At 40.9% G+C, this 25,713-nt stretch overlaps 2 protein-coding genes across 13 annotated transcripts in view; one reads left to right on the top strand and one right to left on the bottom strand.

Annotated features, from left to right (window-relative positions):
- The window catches only part of LOC135517280 (polypeptide N-acetylgalactosaminyltransferase 11-like), a 74,705-nt gene that overhangs the window by 37,386 nt on the left and 11,606 nt on the right, over window positions 1–25,713 (top strand). For 2 of the 3 annotated variants that reach the window (XM_064941437.1, XM_064941438.1), the window contains exons 11-12: window positions 9,464–9,601; window positions 9,986–14,708. In XM_064941437.1, coding sequence (XP_064797509.1) covers window positions 9,464–9,601; window positions 9,986–10,117 — 270 coding nt within the window. In that variant the 3' untranslated portion in view covers window positions 10,118–14,708. Of the gene's footprint in view, window positions 1–9,463; window positions 9,602–9,985; window positions 14,709–25,713 lie in introns of those variants that run through there. The other variant, XR_010452021.1, reaches the window with a different exon arrangement.
- LOC135517279 (histone-lysine N-methyltransferase 2C-like) overlaps window positions 14,733–25,713 on the bottom strand; it is a 118,895-nt gene continuing 107,914 nt past the window's right edge. For 5 of the 10 annotated variants that reach the window (XM_064941427.1, XM_064941428.1, XM_064941432.1 and 2 more), the window contains 6 exons: window positions 24,259–24,401; window positions 23,428–23,608; window positions 23,083–23,199; window positions 16,793–16,866; window positions 16,563–16,671; window positions 14,733–16,366 (listed from right to left, as the gene is read on the bottom strand). In XM_064941427.1, coding sequence (XP_064797499.1) covers window positions 16,274–16,366; window positions 16,563–16,671; window positions 16,793–16,866; window positions 23,083–23,199; window positions 23,428–23,608; window positions 24,259–24,401 — 717 coding nt within the window. In that variant the 3' untranslated portion in view covers window positions 14,733–16,273. Of the gene's footprint in view, window positions 16,367–16,562; window positions 16,672–16,792; window positions 16,867–23,082; window positions 23,200–23,427; window positions 23,609–24,258; window positions 24,402–25,713 lie in introns of those variants that run through there. The other 5 variants (XM_064941430.1, XM_064941436.1, XM_064941434.1 and 2 more) reach the window with 5 other exon arrangements.

The raw sequence follows: 25,713 nt of genomic DNA, 5'->3' as shown, positions 1-25,713 counted from the left end.
CAACCAATCTGGATACCAAGGAGATCCTGAGGGAAATCGACGAGTACCGACAGCTTTACGCTATGGAGGAACAACATACTCCTTCGTGGAAAGATCCGACCACCTCACAAAATAACTTTAACCCGACAAAAAAAAGAAAAACAGATTCATCTACAGACACGGACGATTTACTTACCGTAGAGGCTAGTGCTCTGGCTGAAATCCATGCAACAATGGAAAATTTGTGTGAGAAGGTAGCAGGGCTGAGGGGGAGTTTGGCGTTCAGCCAGAGTAAAATTCTCAAGCGCCAAAGAGAAAACAAGACACTCACAGCCAAGGTAAAAATACACGATTCCAACATGAATTGTCTACTCAGGGGAAACAGGGTGATGAAGGAGACACTACTAGACATACAAATTTGTAGCATGAGTGAAAAATCACTTTTTTCTGGTATTCCTGAGGACGCATCCAGTAATCCAGAGGGCGCGATCAAAGAATTTATGAAATCTGCATTGAAGCTTCCTATAGAGACTAAACAAGGTGGCTTTCCACCGAGTACACAGACTTGGAGCGACAAGACCAAGGGTCCCCGACCAATCATCGCAAAATTTGAACACTACCAACAAAAGGAGCTGATCAAAAGCAGAGGAAGGGACCAAATTCGGTCTCAATGACCAATTTCTAAAGGAGATAGACCAACTTCGTAAGAGACTGTATCCGGTACAAAGACAACAAAGGATGGATGGTAGGCGTGCCTTTATTATTGTGGACCAACTCTTTATAGATGGACAGCTATTCTGAGACAGCTCCATAACACTGTGGCTGTACTAAATTCTACAGGGACTTCTACAGGTTACGAAAAAAAAGAAGGTATGGGAACTGTTTAAAATATCTGAACATTATGAAGTGGATATGAACACACACACGTACTCAACTACATGCTTGCTTACACATACAAACCTGATCTCGCTCTCTTTTCTCTCTCTCTCGCTATTGTCTGTTTTATACTGTTTTAACTGTTTTATAATTTAATGTGTTTGTTTGTCTCTATGTATTTGTCAAAGTTTACATATGTTTACAACAAGCAAGGGGAAGATATCAAAATAGGGGCATAATAACATATTGTACGGAATACATTTGTACTGCAGTGAAGCAGTCTAGAATAATGCAAGGTCTCTTTCATGATCATGTGAAACATCAATTACTATGGAAATTCTGGAATGTGTTTTTCAATTATGTTGTTGATACAATATGATCACAATTAGGAATATTAAGGCTATACGCACTACATGTTACACACAGATACTCAAACATGCAAATTGGCAGAGTTATTATTTATTTGGACATCACACATTATAGCCTTACTCTTAAACAGACATCATATCCAATATCACACACATAATTTGTCTAACATCTGTGGCATTGGCAAACGGGCCAGGGAATAAAAAAAATATTGCTAGAACCTATTTCTTGACTTCTAAATATCAGACATTTGAAAGCTCTAGTTTTGACCTTTTTATAATACTTCTGATGGCAGTAACTTTACACAAGCACTAATTATGGTCAATTTAGCCTGAGAATAGTATCGAGTTGTGGTAAGGGGTGAAATAAGTTTAGCTAGTTATAATTGCAACGGTTTGGCAGATTATAAAAGAAGATCAGTCTTTATATGGCTAAAAGAAAATTAATATATACTGTTTACAGGAATCTCACTCTACATCCTTAGATGAAGTTGCGTTGAAAAAGGAATAGGGTGGTGAAATAATTTTCTGTCATGGACAAAGGAACTCAAAGGGTGTGATGATATTAATGAACAAAAATTTCGATCTGAATGTGCAAATAATCAGGAATGATTCGCAAGGAAGGTGGATTCTTTTGAATATGAAAGCGGATGAAAAAGAGATTTGTCTCATTAATCTATATGGTCCAAATCAGCATGATCCACACTTCATCAAACATTTATACCAATTTATTGAACTGACAGGCAACAAATGATCTAATCATTATGGTAGGAGACTATAACACAGTGTTAAGTACCTCAATGGACCGTAAAGGTAATCACTCTACAAACTATCATCACCATGCCTTTAAGGAAATCACAAATATTGTGGATATTTGGAGACTAAAAAACCCCGACCTCGTGAGATAAACATGGAGACATCATCAAGCTAGTCGTCTTGACTACTTTCTTGCCTCTTTCTCTCTTGCATCAAAGATTAAAGTTTTAATAGGAGACAGAATGCGATCGGATCATCATCTAATTGGTATTCACAGATGTTCCACCTGGACGGGGATATTGGAAATGTAATCAAAGTTTACTGGAGGACAACTTATTTTTAACTAAGACTAAAGAAGTTAACTGAATTTTTCCAGTATAATATAGGTTCAGCAAATCCCTTTATTGTTTGGGATGCCTTTAAATGTACCTTCAGGGGTCATTCAATTCAATATTCATCAATAATAAAAAAGCCGATTCTGGCTAAAGAAACAAGACGAACAAGGGAAATCCATTAACTAATAGTACAGGTAGATAGAAATAAAACAAAACAATAACAACAATAGAGATACAAAATAACTTGAGGAACTTATTCAAGAACGATCTAATGTAATCTATTACAAAAATAAAGCAAACTGGATTGAATATGGAGAAAAATGCACAAAATTCTTCCACAAACTCGTTTCTGAAGACTGAGTCATCTAGGATTCTCCGAATTATATTTTAAAAGAGGAAGTTAATTATTTTAAACAAATGTACATCAGTGCGAAGGCCAAATTACAGAGGAATAACTTTTTCAGGCTATTAAATCCTTTCAGTCTGGAAAAACCCCAGGGCTTGATGGAATACCGGTAGATCAAGTATTTTTTTATATACTAAAAGCTCCATTGTTACATTGTTTAACGACTCCTATAGAAATGGTAGTCTGTCTGGTACTCAGCAGGAAGGTCTGATTCTTCTCATATTAAAACAAGACCCGGTCTATCTAAAAAACTGGAGGCCCCTTACACTTCAATGTTGTGATGCAAAATGCATAGTACTCAGAATTAAAAGGGTTTTACCAGGTATTGTTCATCCTGATGAGACAGGTTTTTTACATGGACGATACATTAGCGATAATATACAACAACTACTAGAAATAATAGAACATCATGAAACATGTAAGAAGCCAGGAATGGTATTTATAGCAGATTTTGAAAAGGCATTTGATAAAGTAAGACTGGATTTTATTTATAAATGCCGTTTTTTTTCTCTCAATTTTGGCAATTCTCTTATAAAATGGGTAAAAATAATGTATAGCGATCCCAAGTGTAAAGTAGTAAATAACGGCTACTCTCTACAGAGTTTTGAATTGTCAAGAGGAGTTAAACAAGTGTTTCCACTGTCACCATATCAATTCATAATGGCCATCAAAATGAGAACAAGTTGAGAAAAAGTTCTCATTTTCAACTGTGACCTGGCCAAGATAAAGCATAGCAATTCGACACATACAGCCCAGAGTTACACATGGAATAAACAAAACACACAGTCAATAATACAGTAGAACAAAAGAAAAAAGTATATATAAAAGTCTATACAGTGAGTGCAAATGAGGTAAGATAAGGGTGTTAAGGCAATAAATAGGCCGTGGTGGTGAAGTAAGTGTTACAATATAGCAATTAAACTATATTAATATAGCAATTAAACACTGGAATGGTAGATGTGCAGAAGATGAATATGCAAGTAGAGATACTGGGGTGAAAAGGAGCAAAATAAATAAATACAGTATGGGGATGAGGTAGTTGGATGGGCTGTTTACAGATGGGCTATGTACAGGTGCTGTGATCTGTGAGCTGCTCTGACAACTGGTGCTTAAAGCTAGTGAGGGAGAGATTAGTCTCCAGCTTCAGAGATGTTTGCAGTTCGTTCCAGTCATTGGCAGCAGAGAACTGGAAGGAAAGACGACCAAAGGAGGAATTGGCTTTGGGGTGACCAATGAGATGTAGCACGCGCTCCAGCAGGTATGAGTGGGTGCTGCTATGGTGAGCTGAGATATTGCGGGGCTTTACCTAGCAGAGACTTGTAGATAACCTGTAGCCAGTGGGTTTGGCGACGAGTATGAAGCGAGTGCCAACCAACGAGAGCGTACAGGTCGCAATGGTGGGTAGTGTATGGGGCTTTGGTGACAAAACGGATGGGACTGTGATAGACTGCATCCAATTTGTTGAGTAGAGTGTTGGAGGCTATTTTATAGATGACATCACTGAAGTAGATGATCGGTCTTATGGTCAGTTTTACCAGGGTATGTTTGGCAGCATGAGTGAAGTATTCTTTGTTGCGATATAGGAAGCCGATTCTAGATTTAATTCTGGATTGGAGATGCTTAATGTGAGTCTGGAAGGAGAGTTTACAGTCTAACCAGACACCTAGGTATTTGTAGTTGTCCACGTATTCTAAGTCAGAGCCGTCCAGAGTAGTGATGCTGGACGGGCGAGCAGGTGCATGCAGTGATCGATTGAATAGCATGCATTTAGTTTTACTTGTGTTTAAGAGCAGTTGGAGGCCACGGAAGGAGAGTTGTATGGCATTGAAGCTCGTCTGGAGGTTAGTTAACATAGTGTCCAAAGAGGGGCCAGAAGTATACAGAATGGTGTCGTCTGCGTAGAGGTGTGTCAGAGAATCACCAGCAGCAAGAGCAACATCATTGATGTGTACAGAGAAAAGAGTCGACTCGAGGTATGTTAGGATTCGAAATGGTCGGTAATCTGTTTGTTAACTTGGCTTTCAAAGACCTTAGATAGAGAGGGTAGGATAGATATAGGTCTGTAGCAGCTGAAAATGCTAGTAATAGGGGTTGCAACAATTTCAGCAGATAATTAAATCATTCGAGGATTAGAAATCCAAGGCTTAAAAACAGAGGTGTCCATGTGTGCCGATGACTCAAGGTCAGGTCTGCTCAATCCAAGAGTACAACAAATTGATTACAGCATTGCCCCAAAAATGGAGGAGGCGGGTGGCAGCGGGAGGAGGTAGGGAACTGGTCTGTCTGCCCAATATAAAGGATCAAAACTGGCGGAGGAATAAAAATAGCATAAATAGGAAAGTATACCAGTTTCATTTGAGGACCAGGATGTTGACAACTGTGCCATACAGATTGCAAAATAGTTAGGAAGAGATTTTTGATGTACCGATTCCATGGTACAAGGTGTATGAGTTGATATATAAAACAACGCAAGACTTCGTGCTTTTCAGCTAAAATTATTATATAGAATTATTGGGGCATAAAATCATCGAAGCTCTGCAGATTTTGTTGTGAGGATACAGAATCAATAGACCATTTATTTTGGTATTGCCCTCAGGTTGCCTGTTTCTGGTCTCAGGTTCAGGAATGGCTGAAAATGCATAGCATTGATCTAAAATTGACCCTAGAAATAGTACTGTTAGGAGATCTGGAGAGACCGGGTCAGTCAATTACTAATATACTAATACTCTTAGTAAAAGTATTTATCTAAAACGCAATCTGTAGATTCTATTTGATTAGATAGATTGAAATTGTATGTTAAACATCATAGCATAGTTGAAAATGACGTGTTGCGTAGAAACACGAAGTGGGTGGCCAGCAGAGATAGATGGGCTGAGGGTTGGTATGTGGGAGTGGAGTTGCTGTGTGAGAGAGAATGATGGTCAAAAGATAAAGGGGGAAAAAGTACACTTGAATGACACTAAATGGCAGTGTTTTTACAACTAATGCCGGTTTGCCTGAGGCTGATGCCGTGCAGGTGTTTGTAGACATGCATATAAACACAAAGAAGAACACACACATTCATGTAATAGTGCCAGACATGCACACAAACATAAAGTAGGCATTGCTGTCATTATTTCTGTTGTCCTTTGTTTTAAATGTATTATTGGTGTTTTCTGTCTTTTCCTTTTTTCTCGTTAGTTCATTCTCTTGGTTGTTGGTGCATTGGGGGGTTCTTGGGGGTGGGGAATGGAATTAATTGTGTATTTTTTTATTCCGGGGGGGGGACTGTAGGAAGGGTCTCAAATGGTTGAGGGACAGCTATTGGGGAACTGTGGGGAGGATCTTAGAAGGTTCGGGTTTCACAAGGTTGTGATCATGAAAAAGGCAACTTGACATATTTTATATCACTATCACGCACCCTCACACAAGGATGGCTCTGTTGCGGAAAGACTGATACATGTTTGATAGTGTCTTTATGCTGTATTGTTTGTCCTTCATGTTCTAATACTTTAATGTGACCCCTTCCTTGTGTTTTGTAATAAAGAAAAAAAACAACACCTGCACAGGATCGGCTCACCCGAACGAACATCACACCTGCGGGACAGGTACAGGATGGCAACAACAACTGCCCGAGTTACACCAGGAATGCACAATCCCTCCATCAGTGCTCAGACTGTCCGCAATAGGCTGAGAGAGGGTGGACTGAGGACTTGTAGGCCTGTTGTAAGGCAGGTTCTCACCAGACATCACCGGCAACAACGTTGCCTATGGGCACAAATCCACCGTCGCTGGACCAGACAGGACTGGCAAAAAGTGCTCTTCACTGACGAGTCGTGGTTTTGTCTCACCAGGGGTGATTGTCGGATTCATGTTTATCGTTGAAGGAATGAGCGTTACAACGAGGCCTGTGATTTGGAGGTGGAGGGTCCATCATACCATCATCGGACTGAGCTTGTTGTCATTGCAGGCAATCTCAGCGCTGTGCGTTACAGGAAAGACATCCTCCTCCCTCATTTGGTACCTCTGCAGCATGACAATGCCACCAGCCATACTGCTCGTTCTGTGCATGATATCCTGCAATACAGGAATGTCAGTGTTCTGCCATGGCCAGCGAAGAGCCCGGATCTCAATCCCATTGAGCACGTCTGGTACCTGTTGGATCGGAGGGTGGGGGCTAGGGCCATTCTCCCCAGAAATGTCCGGGAACTTGCAGGTGCCTTGGTGGAGGAGTGGGGTAACATCTCACTGCAAGAACTGGCAAATCTGGTGCCGTACTTAATGCAGCTGGTGGCCACAACAGATACTGACTTACTTCTGACCTCCCCCTTTTTTCAGGGACAAAGTCCATTTCTGTTAGTCACTTGTCTGTGGATCTTGTTTAGTTTGTCTGTTGAATTATGTTTACACAAATATTTACACATGTGAAGTTTGCTGAAAATAAACAGTTGATAGTGAGATGACATTTCTTTTTTTGCTAAGTTTATGTAGAAGCACTTTTGGCAGTGATAACAGCGGAGTCTATCTGGGTAAACCTGCATTGTACAATATTTGCACATTCTATTTTAAATTCTTCAAGCTCTGTCAAGTTGATCATCGCTAGATAGCCATTTGCAGGTTTTCCCATAGATTTTCATACAGATCAGTCAAAACTGTAATTCAGCCACTCAGGAACAGCTCTTCTTGGTAGTCGGAAGTTTACATACACCTAAGACAAATACATTTAAACTCAGTTTCTCACAATTCCTGACATTTAGTCCTAGTAAAGATCCCCTGTCTTAGGTCAGTTAGGATCACCACTTCATTTTGAGAATGTGAAATGTCTGAATAATAGTAGAGAATGATTTCTTTCATCACATTCCCAGTGGGTTAGAAGTTTACATGCACTCAATTAGTATTTGGTAACTTTGCCTTTTAAATTGTTTAACTTGGGTCAAACCTTTCGAGTAGCCTTCCATAATAAGTTGTGTGAATTTAGGCCCATTCCTCCTAACAAAGCTGGTGTAACTGAGTCATGTTTGTAGGCCTCCTTGCTCGCACACGCTTTTTCAGTTCTGCCCATACATTGTCTATTGGATGAGGTCTGGGCTTTGTGATCGTCACGCCAATACCTTGACTTTGTTGTCATTAAGCCATTTTGCCACAACTTTGGAAGTATGCTTGGGGTCATTGTCCATTTGCGACCAAGCTTTAACTTCCTGACTGATGTCTTGATGTTGCTTAAATTTTTCTTCCTCATAATGCCATCTATTTTGTGAAGTGCACCAGTCTCTCCTGCAGCAAAGCACCACCACAACATGATGCTGCCACTTCCGTGCTTCACAGTTGGGATGGTGTTCTTTGGCTTACGAGCCTCCCCCTTTTTTCTCCAAACATAATGATGGTCATTATGGCCAAACGGTTCTATTTTTGTTTCATCAGATCAGAGGAGATTTCTCCAAAAAGTACGATCTTTGTCCCCATGTGCAGTTGCAAACTGTAGTCTGGCTTGTTTTATGGCGGTTTTGGAGCAGTGGCTTCTTCCTTGCTGAGTGGCCTTTCAGGTTATGTTGTTATAGGACTCGTTTTACTGTGGATATAGATACTTTTGTATGTTTCCTCCAGCATCTTCACAATGTCCTTTGCTGTTGTTCTGGGATTGATTTGCACTTTTCGCACCAAAGTACGTTCATTTCTAGGAGACAGAGTGCGTCTCCTTCCTGAGTGGTATGATGGCTGCGTGGTCCCATGGTGTTTATACTTGCGTACTATTGTTTGTACAGTTGAATGTGGTACCTTCAGGCGTTTTAATTTTCCCATGATGTCAAGCAAGAGGCATTGAGTTTGAAGGTAGGCCTTGAAATACATCCACAGGTACACCTCCAATTGACTCAAATGATGTCAATTAGCCTATCAGAAGCTTCTAAAGCCATGACATCATTTTCTGGAATTTTACAAGCTGGTTAAAGGCACAGTCAACTTAGTGTATGTGAACTTGTGACCCACTGGAATAATGATAAATCATCTGTCTGTAAACAATTGTTGGAAAAACTACTTGTCAATCACAAAGTAATGTCCTAACCGACTTGCAAAAACTATAGTTTGTTAACAAGAAATTTGTGGAGTGGTTGAAAAACAAGTTTTAATGACTCCAACCTAAGTGTATGTAAACTTCTGACTTAAACACAAGGCCAAATCTATAGTCAAAGGTTATTGTCCTTCCGTGAAAGGTGAATTAATCTCCCAGTGTCTGGTTGAAAGCAGACTGATCCAGGTTTTCCTCTAGGATTTTGCCTATGCTTGAAAATATGGAGTAGATTTTTTTATTTTAAATGTATAGGCGCCCTTCTTTGCGAGGCATTGGAACACCTCCCTGGTCTTTGTGGTTGAAATTCACTGAGAGACTTTACAGATAATTGTATGGGTGGGGTACACAAAGGAGGTAATCATACAAAATTATGTTCAACACTATTATTGCACACAGTGAGTCCATGCAACTTGTTAATCAAATGTTTACTCCTGCCTTATTTAGGCTTGCCATGACAAAGGGATGGAATAGTTTTGGTTAACATTTTGAAAAATATAATTCCACTTTGACATTATGGGATAGTGTGTGTGTCACTGGCCTACACAATCTAAATTTGGGCTGTAAACGCAACAAAATGTGGAAAGTCAAGGTGGGTGAATACTTTCTTTAGGCGCTGTATAGAATCTTAACTGTACACTATATAATCCATTGGCCTTTTTCTCACTCACCCACTTTCTCTGTCCCTCCCTTCCTTCCTTAGGAGTGGGCCTATGATGAGGAGCACGAGTTGATCCTGACTGGCCTGCTGTGTCTGGACATGTCCGAAATCCGCTCGTCTGACCCGCCCCGTCTCATGAAGTGTCACGGCTCAGGAGGCTCCCAGCAGTGGACCCTAGGGGTGAGTTAACTAGACCCCCTGCCCTCACTCAACCACCCTGTTGCTGAATCAAATTGTCCCCATATCTGTATAGGCAGATAAGACTCTAGACTCAATACTACAGCAGGACAATACTACAGTATATAGTAATGATTGCTACCAATACTACAGTATTACTGTGGTTTTTATATTGGCTGGTACCACGGGGCATCATGATGATGGCAAGAAGGCCAACTTCTACCCGACCACCGCCAGTTGGCTCTGGGCTACTGCACTAACCTTTTATTAGCTACAGTAATACTGTGTTGGAATCAGTAGAAAATGCTTATATAAAGTCTCCAATTGCTCTCCTCTCCCTGCATTCTCTATGTAACACATGGCCCGTCTTCCTCCAACCATCTCCAGAAGAGCAACCGGCTATATCAAGTCTCAGTGGGCCAATGCCTGGCCGTGGTCGACACAATCAGCCCCAAGGGATACGTTGCCATGGCGATCTGTGATGGCTCTCAGTCCCAGCAGTGGCAGTTGGAGGGCTGATGTTGATACCCCACGACTAGTAACGTTCCAGACATTGACTGCCCCCCTCTGGACGGAGGGGGGGGGGGGAATACTGCACGCTGCTGCTGTGACAAGGAAAGAGGGATGGAACTAATTATACGGACTGTGTTCTTGAAGACTTGGAGAATGAATGCTGTTTGTCTTCAGAACTGGTTCCAGCCTCCCTGAAGTGCACAGAGTAAGTACACTGTAGTCTCAACCGCATTTGTATGACTTCCCCTCTTGGAAATTAGTACTCCATTTTTCCCTGACTTATGTTTTAGAATGTGTCATGCAAGTGATTTAAAAAAAAAAAGTACAATCATGTTTAAATGAATTTTATCCAAATAATATTGCATAAGTCCCCAAAAAGTGTTTACTAAGAACTGTGGACTACCAGTATTAGGACCCTGGTTTTAGAGTAATTTTATTCTGTACTTATTACAATCTGTTATTAAAGTGGAATTGGCAGCGCTTTAACTACTTTTCAGATATGAAACAGACAATCATGACAAATTTCTTGACGTACAGTAAGCCATTGTTCGCAGAATAGCTGGATGTAATTCACCAATAACAGAAATATTGCAGATCACAGCTGGCCTGCTACACTATAGTTTGCTGCATCCACCCAATCAGGATGCACTGTTTTAGTTTCAATGACTCAATACAATCAACCTAGCAATGGCAATGAATAAGTCATGCTAGCCTATTAGCCACGGTATGACTATCTATGTATTTAGCAAGCTAAAAAGACAGAGCCCAACATTGGGAAGATGTCATGCCATTGGAGGAGTGACCCATTGTTGCTATGTTTGCAGTTTTTTGACCCAAGTTGCACTGCGGCTGCCATGGATTTTCTCTTAAATATTTTTTGCTGAGACCTGCTGCTGACTCAGGCAGTGAGGCAGGCTGTTGCTGAGTGAGTGGTGGGGAGGACCAGAGGAGTGTGTGTGTTGAGAGCACTGGAGTTATTGGCTGAGTCACATGAGCAAGAGGAGAGCGAGCAGCATGTGCGCTCGTTGTGGCAACTTTTTACCAGTTGTAGGTAGGCTTGTCATATGGAAACACCTTTTTCCATAAAACATTAATGCGCTAGAACTGATGCAAATCAAGAAATAATGACACAAAGCACTGGAAAAAGACTGGGCGCACGAGAGCACATTACATATATTCGCTCCGAGGTGGTTTAAACTGCATTCCAATGTTGACTGCTTAAAGACAACGGTATCAAGCTCAGTTCTTGGGTCTCCGGGGCTGCCCGGGTGGAAATTATGAAACTCCCTCACGTGGTTATTTTTATGGGGGAAGGTTCTCAATGAAATTGACAAGTATTATACATTTGCTTCTGTTGGAGTGCCTGGACACAGCCGTGGAATATTGGTCATATATCACAACCCCCAGAGGAGCCTTATTGCTATTAGAAACTGGTTATCAACGTAATTATAACAGTAAAAATACATGTTATGTCATAACCGTGGTATTCAATCTGATATATCATGGCTTTCAGCCAATCAGAATTCAGGGCTCAAACCACAATTAGAAACATGGTTTGAGCCCTGAAAGCCGTGGTATATCAGACCATATACCACGGGTAAGACAAAGCATTGGTGGGTATATAGCAGCTACGCTTTGCGTCTTGCATAAGAACAGCCCTTAGCCCTAGTATATTGGCCATATACCATGTGCCTTATTACTTAATCCCAGCTGTCAAACGAGTTAAATTAATAAATTCTGGCAAGTTTAAGGGCAAATTCTTTACTTGCCACATACAAAATTTGTTCTAACATCATTACAATTTACTATGATATAACATTATGGAAAAATGGTTTATTCTATAGATATGGCAATTTCTCTCTTGCTAAAAAAAGGGTTTTGAGAGGTCATTGGGCTAGAATTTCTTTCGTGACCTCTTTCTCCACATCGTTTCTTTGTGGCTAGGGATGCAGGTGTCATTTGGTAAGCAAGCATGAAATGTGAATCGCTTTGCGAGTTAGCTTGGCTGAGCTTGAACGGCTCCATTTAGCACATCTCTTGCATTCGTAAATTTGCTCTGGCTATCTACTCGTCTGAGTGTGCCATAGCGCAGAACACTGAGGAATTTATGAATGAGCAGTCAGTAAAAAAGTCAGCAACACGAAAACAGCAATTTACTCTGCTAGGGCGAGTAAATTGTCAGTGGTGTCTGGAAGTAGCAAGCTAGCCAACTTTAGCCAGTTAGCTTGGGTGCCGTTGTGAGGTCAGAAGCTTCGGATCAACCCTACTCCTCGGCCGGAATGCCCAGATCGCACTCAAACACACCCCTTGTTAATGTGCATAACTGAGTGAGAGAGAGCCTACCTTTTCATTATTGTTTGATCAATAGGACTCTGAAGTTCCCAAATGTAACAGGACTCCCGTGGTATTTTAGTGCCTTCGGAAAGTATTCAGACCACTTGACTTCTCCCACATTCTGTTACACTACAGCCTCAATCTAATCCTCAACAATCTACACACACTACCCCAAAGCGAAAACGTGTTGACATTTTTGCAAATTTATTAAAAACAACCTTATTTGCATAAGTATTCAGACCCTTCGCTATGAGACTCGAAATTGAGCTCAGGTGCATCCTGTTTCTACAACTTAATTGTGGTAAATTAAATTGATTGCACAGGCACACACCTGTCTATATAAGGTCCTACAGTTGACCGTGCATGTAGGAATAAAAACCAAGCCAATGAGGTCGAAGGAATTGTACGTAGAGCTCCAAGACAGGATTGTGTCAAGGCACAGATCTGGGTAAGGGTACCCAAAAATGCCTGCAGCATTGAAGGTCCCCAAGAACACAGTGGCCTCCATTATTTTTTAAATGGAACAAGTTTGGAACCACCAAGACTCTGGCCGAGCGGCCAGCTCTAGGAAAACGGGGGAGGAGGGCCATGGTTTGAGTTAAATGTTTACAAGGACAGTGCGCATTAATCAACGTTTCAGTAAAAGTGCCGGTTTTAGCCAGCCGGCTAATTTTCAACCGCAGTCCCTGGGCAGGTTATTAAAAACAATTACAATACAGACAATCGATAAGCAGTGAGCACACGCAGAGCAACATAGGACAAGCAAGACAGGTGACCAAGAACCCGATGGTCACTTTGACAAGAGTTCCTCTGTGAAGATGGGAGAACCTTCCAGGAGGAATCTCTGCAGCACTCTACCAATCAGGCCTTTATGGTAGTGACCAGACGGAAACCACTCCTCAGTAAAAGGCACACGACAGCCCTCTTGGAGTTTGCCAAAAGGCACCTAAAGAATCTCAGACCATGAGAAACATTCTCTGGTCTGATGAAACCAAGATTGAACTCTTTGGCCTGAATGCCAAGCGTCACATCTGGAGGAAACCTGGCAGCATCATGCTGTGGGGATGTTTTTCAGCGGCAGGGACTGGGAGACTCAATGTCCTTGAGTGGCCCAGCCTTGAACCCAAACAAACATCTCTGGAGAGACCTGAACATAGCTGTGCAGCAACACTCCCCATCCAACCTGACAGAGCTTGAGAGGATCTGCTGAGAAGAATGGGAGAAACTCCACAAATGCATGTATGCTAAACTTGTAGCGTCATACCCAGGAAGACTCCGCTGTAATCGCTGCTTTAACAAAGTACTGAGTAAAGGGTCTGAATACTTATGTAAATGTGATTTTAGAATAAGGCTGTAACATGAAAAAGACAAGGGGTCTGAATACTTTCCAAAGGCACTGTACATATTTTCAGATTGATTCAAGTGTATTTTACTACTGCCTGTAAACACAGTCCAGTTCAAAGTGAATTATGCCAGGTCCATGTGGCAAACGGCTTAATTGCATATAAGCCTACGGCGCACCTGTCTGCGGAGACTCCTGGACAAGACAGATTGTTTTATTTACTCTAGTGTCTAACTCTCTAAAAGCACAGCTGTTTCCCACTCTATATTGCTATAGAATTTTCACAAATGCCTTACTATACGTCATTCCAAACTTTCATGAAAATGTAAAACAAAATAATATTCCTGGGGGTGTATGTGAATAGATTTCATGTTACAAAGCTGTCAGTTCCACTTGAATTACTATGACATACAGTATTTAATTTAATTTTGTAAAATTTTCTTTGGCAGAAACTTTATTGTACAAATATTTATCACTGGAATTTTGTTTTAAGTTATGTATTTGTCATACTTCTTTGAAACTGTTGATAGGCTAGACCAGGGCTCTCCAACCCTGGTCCTGGATAGCTACCCTCCTGTAGGTTTTTTGCACCAACCCCAGTTTTAACTAACCCGATTCCACTCTACAACCAGCTAATTATTAGAATCAGGTATGCAAGATTAGGGTTGGAGAGCCTTGGGCTACACTGCATTAGCTCTACTGACCAAGAGATCGACATTGTGTGCAGTCTATGGAAATCATGTTGAATAGGGTAAGTGGAAATGCAGGGATAGTCTTTAATTTCCCAAAGAATATAGCAGTCTCGGATCACACTAGCCGTCTGTCCTGCACTGTTCTAGTTTTCTTATCTAAATGTACGCTGTGCAGTTGAGTAATTCTCTGCAAATGAGACAACCAAATAAATGTTAATTGAAGTATGAACATGCCTTGTCTTATTTGCAATTGATTGACATTAAAGTTTGCTCCATTTCCTCCCACAGTAGAGAAGTGGCACGGAATTGAGATAAAGGAAATAGCCAATTTCAGATGTAAAATATTTTATTTTTTGTAAATGATCTGATTCCACAACCCATCACACTCTGTATACTTTAAAAAGCCTTCCATTTTTTTTTCTTACATTAGATACTACTATACAGGACAAAGAAAAGACACATACTGTTAGAGGTCTGAATATTGTACGAGGGAAAATTATGTACAATTTGAAAACATACATACCATGTACTGTTTATACCGACTTTTGTGCACACAACTTCATTTCATACTGGTCAGAAAAATGCTAGTACCAGATTGACTTTTGTGATTGAGTCGAAGTAAATCATAAAAAAAATTCTCAACGAGCCAGCACGTTTCTTCTTCAAAAGAAATGTAAACAACAAATTGTCAAAAGCATAATGGAGTCTCCTGCAAATGGTAAGTGAAAGACATTTTTTAAACATGTCTGTTAATTAACTGCATGAGGTAAATCAGACTACTGTGCGTATGATACAGTTAAAGAAGCCAACCGATGGTGTGGGTGGTTTCCAACCTAAATTCAGTTCTCTAATTATACGTTCAAATCTGATTAACTAAGGGTTCCGATGTAACCGTCTCTGATTGGTGCTCTGTGCAATTCTTAGATTGCGCATGTCAATGCAAAGAAATTGTTGTAAAATTAAAGAAACCGAAAACATTCTTCAAGTGGTCATAATTTTAGACAACGCAACTACATTCTAAATAAAACAAAAATACTTTTACACAATGATATCCTTCTTAAATACTTTTTTTGTTGAAAAAAAACAACTAAAGAATCATCCAAACAGCCATGAAGCTTAGGTAGCATTTGGCTGATTATTTACTTAATTTTGTCTTTCCTTTTTTACAGATATATACACATTGTATATAGTAACACGTTCTGATTAGACTGGGCTGCAGTTTGCCGGTGGCTCTCCTCATTTAAAAAAATAACTTCATTTGATAATAAATACGAAAAAAATCTCTTATTTTACATAAATCAAAAACAAACTGACTCATGGAATCAAGTATTTAACTATTTTTTTGTTTTTAGTGCAAGTTAATAATCCCTTAGCTTTGTCCCTAAGGAAGTCCTCTCTGTACATTCCTTGTTCAGTGGCGTCTACATTTCTGTAACTATATATGTATATATTTCTTAATCCGGAGGACCTGCCTCTCTAACTAAATAAGGCGGTGGCCAGCACAAAACTCTCCTGGTCAACTGGTGAATTCTACCCCAGCCCCAATCCCCTCTCACACTTTTTAATATTAACAAAAATCCATCTCTACTCTTTTTTGCTGAGTGAAAGACTCAGCTCACTGCCTTTATAAAAATAGTCTTTCTGCCTTTTGATTCCTCTAACAGTTCTGCGGTCAGTCTTTTCCCCCCGATTATTATTTTTTAAAGTAACAGCGTATCAACCAACAAGCCTATAAGGAATGCACGTGTGTGTAATTTTAAAGTGTCATTGCCCGTCTTTTGCCGCAACTCTTTTCTAGTTCATCCATTTCCGACAGTTAACTGCACCACAGTGGCAAGGGATCTTATGCAGGTCGTCCTCCAGGTCAAATTTGTAGTCATAACACAGCTAAGAGGGAGAGAGAAAAATCAGTTCAATCCAGCTCTATCGACATGCAAAACTTTGATAAAGGTATCTATGCTTGATATGACGAGACCATTGTTATTCATGTGTCAGCGTAATGTTTGAGGTAGCTACAGTGCAATTCATTCCCAGTCTCTACTCCCAATATAAAGTAATATTGCTAATGAAAGGTACATCTTACCTCCTCTCCTCTCTGGATATTACGGCAGGAGCTGATGACGATCTTAACACCTCTTTCCAAGCTCACAGCCTCAGTGATGCAGTTCGGGGCACAGGAGTGGTTGATATATCTGAGGATGATAAAGGGTAAACAACTTTTCTAAATGCTAGTGAAATGATAGCTTAACCTCAGCATCGGAATGTAACATTAGTGGGGGTCAAATTATGTATTCAGAATGTAGAAACTCCTACCTTGCTGGTCCGCCTGTTATGGTGGCGTCGACGACATGCTCACTGTCCAGGCGGAACATGTAGACTCCACGGTTCTGCAGCACAGCAATAGAATCAAATATGTAAGAAACAAAATTGCCATGCTTGTCTTGTATATACAGTGCCTTCAGAAAGTATTCATACCCCTCGACTTGTTACAGCCTGAATTCAAGATGGATTAAATTGACTCTCACCCATCTACACAACACCCCATAATGACAGTGAAACAATGTCTGCCGCATTGAAGGTCACCAAGACAACAGTGGCCTCCATCATTCTTACATGGAAGAAGTTTGGAACCACCAAGACTCTGCTCAGGCGGCCAGCTCTAGGAAATCGGGGGAGAAGGGCCTTGGTCAGGGAGTTGACCAAGAGCCCGATGATCACTCTGACAGAGTTTCTCTGTGGAGATGGGAGAACCTTCCAGAAGGGCAGCACTCTACCAAATCGGGCCTTTATGGTAGTGACCAGACAGAAGCCCAGTAAAAGGCACATGACAGCCCGCTTGGAGCTTGCCAAAAGGCACATAATGGATTTGGACCATGAAACCAAGATTGAACTCTTTGGCCTGAATGCCAAGTGTCATGTCTGGAGGAAACCTGACACCATCCCTATGGTGAAGCATGTTGGTGGCAGCATCATGTTGTGGGGATGTTTTTCAGATGCAGGGACTGGGAGACTAGTCAGGATCGAGGCAAAGCTGAACGGAGCGATCCTTGATGAAAACCTGCTCCAGAGCACTCAGGACCTCAGACTGGGAGAAGGTTCACCTTCCAACAGGGCAACGACCCTAAGCACACAGACAACACAACGCAGGAGTGGCTTCGGGACAAGTGTCTGAGTGGCCCAGCCAGAGCCTGGACTGGGACTTGAACCCGATCTAACATCTCTAGAGACACCTGAAAATAGCTGTGCAGCGACGCTCCCCATCCAATCTGACAGAGCTTGAGAGGATCTGCAGAGAAGAATAGGCGATACTCCCCAAATAAAGGTGTGCCAAGCTTTTAGCGTCATACCTAAGAAGACTTGAGGCTGTAATCACTGCCAATGGTGCTTCAACAAAGTACTGAGTAAAGGGTCTGAATACTTTAAAAAATAATTTTTTTTACATTTACATAACACATTTCTAAACTTGTTTTTGCTTTACCATTATGGGGTATTGTGTGTCGATTGAGGGAGAAAAAAACCCGAATAAATTTTAGAATTAGGCTAACGTCAAAGTCAAGGGGTCTGAATGCACTAACTACAATGTTGTTGATCCATCCTCAGTGTTGTCATGACGTTGGCCTGGGGGTAGGTTTATGACAGTCATAAATACCACTTCCCCCCCTTTTCCGCTCTACCCTACTGATGTGAAATTTGAAAACCCCTTGGTTAACGGCGATTCTGGGGGGAAATTAACTATATTCTGGTAATCTGACCAATTGAACATATGCGGTGGTACTTAATGAATATGATGTCAGTTCGGTTGTCACCTGAGACATTCTCATCAATGATAAAATGACCAACTCTACAGTGGAAAATCTGCACATTGTAGTTATTGGATTCATATGTAATTCTTGTTCAATTTAAATATAAAATTATTGGTGAAGAGATTTAAATGTAATTTTAGCTTCCAAATGAGAGATGGGTTTTCATAAGGTTAAGGCTCTGCTCAATCAGTGTCCCGCCCCTGTGAAGGGACATAGGTTATAACTTTTCAAACACGCCATCCTCTCCCTTCCTATATAAAGCCTTGACAAAAATGTAACCTCCGGTTCCAAGTACGTGAGGTCTGCAGCCTCTGCGTTAAAAGGACTAACATGTCAACTACAGAACTAAGCCAACCTCAGCGTGAGCTTTGGTTGCGAATGGTATGAACTTTGAACTCTTATTCAATACAGAAGTGATACCTCCGAGCCGTTGAGTTAGCAACAGCAGCTGCAAAAGAGGGCGAGGAAAGAACAGACGGGATACTAACACACAACGACATTACTACAACGTATCCAATTGACCACCAGAGACATTCTTCAAAGGACTCGGTTTGGCAACACGGCCTTCCATCTACCACCAACCTACCGAAGCGCAGCTCAGAGTAAATATTTATTGCATTTTCCTTTTCCAAATGGGCGATAATTTAGAATGCATAAGATACTGTATTTACGATAGCACAGCTTCTTGCTCTTTCACTCAAACCCAGCCCCTTTTCTTTTGAGTAACCACCTGTCATATCTGTTCCGCCCGCCAGGGACGTTTTCCTTTATGACGTAATTTGTAATCAAGGTATGATTCATTCTTTGTATATGTAATTTTGTGTGATTAGTTAGGTATTTAGTAAATAAATAATTAAACCCAATTTTGTATTGCTGATTCAACTTGTTCGTGAAGACAACCAAGAATTTACAACTTTCAGATGAGACTGAATTAAGGTGACGATTAATATTGACGTAAAATATGACTAGGTCTTTAAGAGTTTATTCGGAAGATAACAGCTCTATAAATATTATTTATTATTAGTAGATTTGGATGATGTCTGTGAGTATAACAGAACTCATATGGCAGGTGAAAACCTGAGAAAAATCCATCCAGGAAGTGGGAGATCTGAGGTTTGTAGTTTTTCAAATGATTGTCTATCCAATATACAGTGTAAATTTGGTCCAATTGCACTTCCTAAGGCTTCCATTCAATGTCAACAGTCTTTAGAACGTTGTTTCAGGCTTCTATTGTGAATGGGGAGCGAATAAGAGCTGTTTGAATCAGGGGTCTAGCAGAAAGCCTTGAGTTTAGTCACGCGTGAGCACGAGCTCTGTTCCTTTTCATTTCTAAAGACAAAGGAATTGTTCGGTTGAAACATTATTAAAGATTTATGATAAAAACATCCTAAAGATGGATTCTATAAATTGTTTGACATGTTTCTACAAACTGTAATATAACTTTTTTGACTTTTCATCTGGACTTTGTGCTCGAGCCTTGTGCATTTGGAATACTGGACTAAACGCGCAAACAAAAAGGAGGTATTTGGACATTAATTATGGACTTTATCAGGCAAAACTAACATTTATTGTGGAACTGGGATTCCTGGGAGTGCATTCCGATGAAGATCAAAGGTACCGTAATTGCTAGACTAAGCGCACCTGAATATAAACCGCACCCACTGAATTATTAAAAAAGATGTATTTTGTACATAAATAAGCCACATATGTCTATAAGCCGCAGGTACCTACCGGTACATTGAAACAAATGAACTTTAAACGAAACACTGCTTGTAACAAAAATTAAACCGTCGCCTACCAAGAAAGTCATTGGTCACTATCTTCCTCCTCCTGTGCATTGAAACCATCTCTTTCGGTGTCGGAGTTGAATAGCCTCAGAATTGCTTCATCCGACGTTGGATCATTTTCATTGTCGCTCTCGTCACTTTCATCCGGAGGCAAATACCCCGTTGAGCTCATGCTGCCCCTTCAACACGCAGCAGTCCAGCCTTTCGAAACCCGTTGATGATAGTGGATTTTTTGACAATGCTCCACACTGTCAGGACCCACTGGCAGACTTGACCATAAGTTGCTCTTCGCATGCGGCCCATTTTAGTGAAGGATTTCTCCCCACTTGTCATCCAAGCCTCCCACTGAACAAGGAGCGCCACCTTAAATGCACGATTTACACTGATGTCGAGTGGCTGCAAATACTTTGGGCCATCTGCTTTTCTTCCCTCAAAGCTTTTGTTGTCTTTTTGCACTGAGTCAGTTCCTCACGCTGCTGTTTCCAACGTCTTATCATCGACTCATTAAGGCCAAGCTCCCGTGCAGCAGCTCTATTTCCTTTTCCAACAGCCAGATCGATCGCCTTCAACTTGAAAGCTGCATCATATGCATGTCTCCGTGTCTTTGCCATGATGAGGGTGACAAAATTACTACCGTAATCAGAATGATGGGAAGTTTGAGCGCACTCGATTTACATCACATCATGTGACGGTGCTCAGTTTTTTGGCGGCATGAATCTTGTGAAAGCGGGAAAAATCCATAAATTAGCTGCGTCATTGTATAAACCGTGGGAAAAAAGTAGCGGCTTATAGTCCGGGAATTACGGTAAGTGAATTTATAATGCTATTTCTGACTTTTGTTGACTCCACATGGCAGGTATGATGGCTGAGCGCTGTACTCAGATTATCGCATAGTGTGCTTTTTCGAAATCTGACACAGCGGTTGCATTATATCTTTAATCTTATGCATAACACATGATGAGTATTCCTGTGGCTCTCTGCAAAATCACCGGATGTTTTGGAGGCAGAACATAACGCGCCAATGTAAACTCAGATTTTTGGATATAAATATGAACAAAACAAACATGTATTATGAGTGCCATCTGATGAAGATCATCAACGGTTAGTGATTATTTTTGTATCTCTTTCTGCTTTTTGTGACTCCTCTGGCTGGAAAATGGCTGTGTTTTTATGACTCAGTGCTGACCTAACATAATCGCATGGTATGCTTTTGTCGTAAAGCCTTTTTGAAATCAGACACTGTGGTGGGATTAACAACAAGTTTATCTTTGAAATGGTGTATAATACTTGTATGTTTGAGGAATTTCAATTGAGATTTCTGTTTTGAATTCGGCGCACTGCACTTTTGACACTGGCTGTTGTCAAATCGATCCCGTTAACGGGATTTCAGCAATGAGAAGTTACGTCTCCATTGGCCTCAATGTGAAATCCCTGAGGGGTCAACTGAGTTAAAGACACCTGTATCTTCGTAGTGACTGGGTGTATTGATACACCATTCAATGTCTGCTTTTGTAAATATTTTTATCTACCCATAGGTGCCCTTTGCGAGGCATTGGAAAACCTCCCTGATCTTTGTGGTTGAATCTGTGTGTGAAATTCACAGCTCGATCGAGGGACATTACATAGATGAGGCAGTCACTCAAAAATCATGTTAACTTCTTCGATATAGGGGGCGCTCTTTTAATTTTTGGATACATTTTTTTCCCCGTTTTAAACAAGATATTTTGTCACGAAAAGATGCTCGACTATGCATAAAATTTACAGCTTTGGAAAGAAAACACTGACATTTCCAAAACCGCAAAGATATTGTCTGTGAGTGCCACAGAACTAATGCTACAGGCGAAACCAAGATGAAATTTCATACAGGAAGTGCACCAGATTTTGAATGCGCTGTGTTCCAATGTCTCCTTATATGGCTGTGAATGCGCCAGGAATGAGCCTACACTTTCTGTCGTTTCCCCAAGGTGTCTGCAGCATTGTGACGTATTTGTAGGCTATAGGAGACTACATTTACCAGGTGTCTTCCGTCGAAATTATTGCGCAATCTCCAGCTGCGTGCACTTTTCCATTTGGTTCAGAGGAGAAAGGCAACTGCCACGAATGATTTATCGTCGAATAGAAATGTGGTTATTACTGCATTGTCGGAACTAGAAGCACAAGCATTTCGCTACACTCGCATTAACATCTGCTAACCATGTGTATGTGACAAATAAAATTTGATTTGATTTGAAAACACCTTGAGGATTGATTCTAAACAATGTTTTCCATGTTTCTGTCGATATTATGGAGTTAATTTGGAAAAATGGCGTTGTAATGACTGAATTTTCGGGGGGTTTTCTTAACCAAATGGAGCGATTTCTCCTACACAAATAATATTTTTGGAAAAACTGAACATTTGCTATCTAACAGTCTCCTCATTGAAAACATCCGAAGTTCTTCAAAGGTGAATGATTTTACTTGAATGCTTTTCTTGTTTTTGTGAAAATGTTGCCTGCTGAATGCTAGGCTTAATGCTATGCTAGCTATCAATACTCTTACACAAATGCTTGTGTAGCTATGGTTGAAAAGCATATTTTGAAAATCTGAGATGACAGTGTTGTTAACAAAAGCCTAAGCTTGTGAGCCAATTTATTTATTTCATTTCATTTGCGATTTTCATGAATAGTTAACGTTGCGTTATGGTAATGAGCTTGAGGCTATGATTACGCTCCCGGATACGGGATTGCTCGACGCAAAAAGTTACACTTATTGACTCAAAACATTTCAGCTTTTAATTTGTAAACAATTCCACTGACATTATGGGGTTTGTGTGTAGGCCAGTGACAAAAAATATCAACATTTTATTCAATTTTAAATTCAGGCTGTAATGGAAATACTTTTTGGAGGCACTGTTTTTAGACACCACTTCAAATTAGTGGACTCGGCTATGTCAGCCACACCCGTTGCTTAAAGGTGTATACAGTCGAGCACACATGTAGTGTATCTAGTCTTGTGGTAAAAAATCTAAACTCACCTGGGATTCATACATCTTCTCCATCCGGTTGGCGACCTCGTTGCGAATGAGGGTGCCGATGTACTCAATCACCATGGTGTGGGACTCAATGTCCCTGGCGGCGTACAGACCCAACCCCTGCCAGAGGTCAGACACAGTCCGGGTCAACACCAAACAACTTAACTCGACTTAGAACGCAAACAACCACTATGAATGCTGCCATATCAGTCATAACCCAAATCAATGTATATCAAAACAAAATAGCTTATGACACGTTTCTAATAAGTTAGAGAAGTATGTTGAATCTGCATCAGTGATGTGTAGAGACCGCATGTAGCCATAGCACAGAGTGGCAAAGGTGCCCACCTGAATGCGGGAGCGCGCCAGGTACACATTGCTCTTCCACTCTGCCTTCATGCGTCGGTACTGGAAGGGGACGGATGCAAACTGCTTGGGGGTCACCTCTTCTGTTGCTTCCACCACACCCACACTGCCAACCATCTGCATGGACTTAGAGGAGCCGCCGGTGCTGGACAAAGTGTGAGATCTACAAAAAGAAGAGAAGCCAAAACACACGAGACACCCTGAAGCATTTCCACAACAGGCAGTTAGAATTACAATACTACTTTTGTAGAGTTGGACTGTGTATGGGGGGCTTCCTGAACCCAGATTATGCCCACTCCTAACTGGCATTGTTAATGGAGACAGTCCATTTAAAGGTACAGGAATAGGCTTAATTTGGGCCTCCGGGAAAGCGGCCGTAAGAGTTAGTTATTGGGTGGAGAGGCAGCTATTGTGTGGCTAAGAGCAGAACCCTTTCTAGCAGGGATACCAACATCTAGCTTTATAAGAAAGTAGAATAACAAAACAGAATTATGGGTTAATATAGCACTAAAACAGTGACACGTACAAGATTGACTGAAAATGGACGTGACAATGAAGGATGACGACTTCACAAGAAAAGAGTGGAGGAAAGTGGTTGTTTTTGTTACATTGATTTAAATCAAAGGAACCTCATGACTCTTTTCCTACAACTAGGAATCTTTGAAGTGACGTTAAAAAAAACATGCATAAAGAGGATACTGAAGAAGAGAGACAATGCCTTGTTGTGGATGGAACAAAGACGGTTTTTCAGTGATTAAAACAATGGCTGAAACAAACATGGCAGGAACTTAAGTGTAAAATCATACAGAATACCTTAACACCAACCTCTTAACATGCGTGCAGGTCTTGGGTTCCGAGCGGGCACTGCCAGTTGGGTTGATGGCCAAGGGGAGATCCATCAGAGGGTTCCGTCCAAAACGGAAAGTGTAACTTTCACAGGCCTCCACTCCAGGGAGCTGGGAGATGCAGGCGCGCACACAGATAATGAAAAATATATATTTTGTAACATTTAAGTGGTTTGAGGGTTTATAATGACCAAAAGTTTTAAACTTAATTTAAACACTCAATAGTACATTCCAGGGTTCCATTATGATGCGTAAGTGGATATATTGAACTGTTTTTCCAACAGGTAATTTTTTAAAGAAATGTCTTACACCACTTAACCTTCGATTGAAAAAGTGCTTTCATATTCATAATCAACTGAAAAGCCAGATTCTAAAATAGTGTCTGATTGAGAACCTCCTGTGCCTGTGAAAAGCACTTAATGGAGTTGAAGCTATTTTGTATTGGTGCTTTTAACGAAAATGTTTCTATTTGCCCAAACCAATGGCAGAGGAGAAGAAAATTCAAAAGTCAAACCCAAACTGGGTTAGCTACAGTGCATTCGGAAATTATTCAGACCTGTTCCCTTTTTCCAAATTGTTACATGACAGCCTTCTTCTAAAATGGATTAAATAAATGTTTTCCCTCAATCTACACACACTACTCCATAAAGACCAATCTCGAAAACAGGTTTTTAGAAATGTTTGCAAATGGATTAAAAATATGAAACACCTTATTTACATAAGTATTCAGACCCTTTGCTATGAGACTCGAAATTGAGCTCAGGTGCATCCTGTTTCCATTGATCATCCTTGATGTTTCTACAACTTAATTGTTATAAAATCAATTGATTGGACATGATTTGGAAAGGCACACACCTGTCTATATAAGGTCTCACAGTTGACAGTGCATGTCAGAGCAAAAACCAAGCCATGAGGTCGAAGGAATTGTCCATAGAGCGCCGAGACAGAATTGTGTTGAGGCACGTATCTGGGTAAGGGTACCAAAACATTTCTGCAGCATTGAAGGTCCCCAAAAACACAGTGGTCTCCTTCATTCTTAACTGGAAGAAGTTTGGAACCACAAACTTTTCTTAGAGCTGGCCGCCCAGCTAAACTGAGCAATCGAGGGAGAAAGCCCTTGGTCAGGGGGTGACCAAGAACCGGACGGTCGCTCAATAGTTCCTCTGTGGAGATGGGAGAACCATCTCTGCACGACTCCACCAATCAGGCTTTTATGGTAGTGGCCAGACAGAAGCCACTCCTCAGTAAAAGGCACATGACAGCCCGGTTGGAGCTTGCCAAAAGGCACCTAAAGGACTCTCAGACCATGAGAAACAAGATTCTCTGGTCTGATGAAACCAAGATTGAACTCTCTAGCCCAAATGCCAAGTGTCCTGTCTGGAGGAAACCTGGCACCATCCCTACTGTGAAGCATGTTGGTGGT

Source organism: Oncorhynchus masou, chromosome 28 (assembly GCF_036934945.1).
Source record: "Oncorhynchus masou masou isolate Uvic2021 chromosome 28, UVic_Omas_1.1, whole genome shotgun sequence".
NCBI lineage: Eukaryota > Metazoa > Chordata > Actinopteri > Salmoniformes > Salmonidae > Oncorhynchus > Oncorhynchus masou.
The sequence above is the reverse complement of the archived record's forward strand: the minus strand, read 5'-3'. Positions and strand labels throughout refer to the sequence as shown.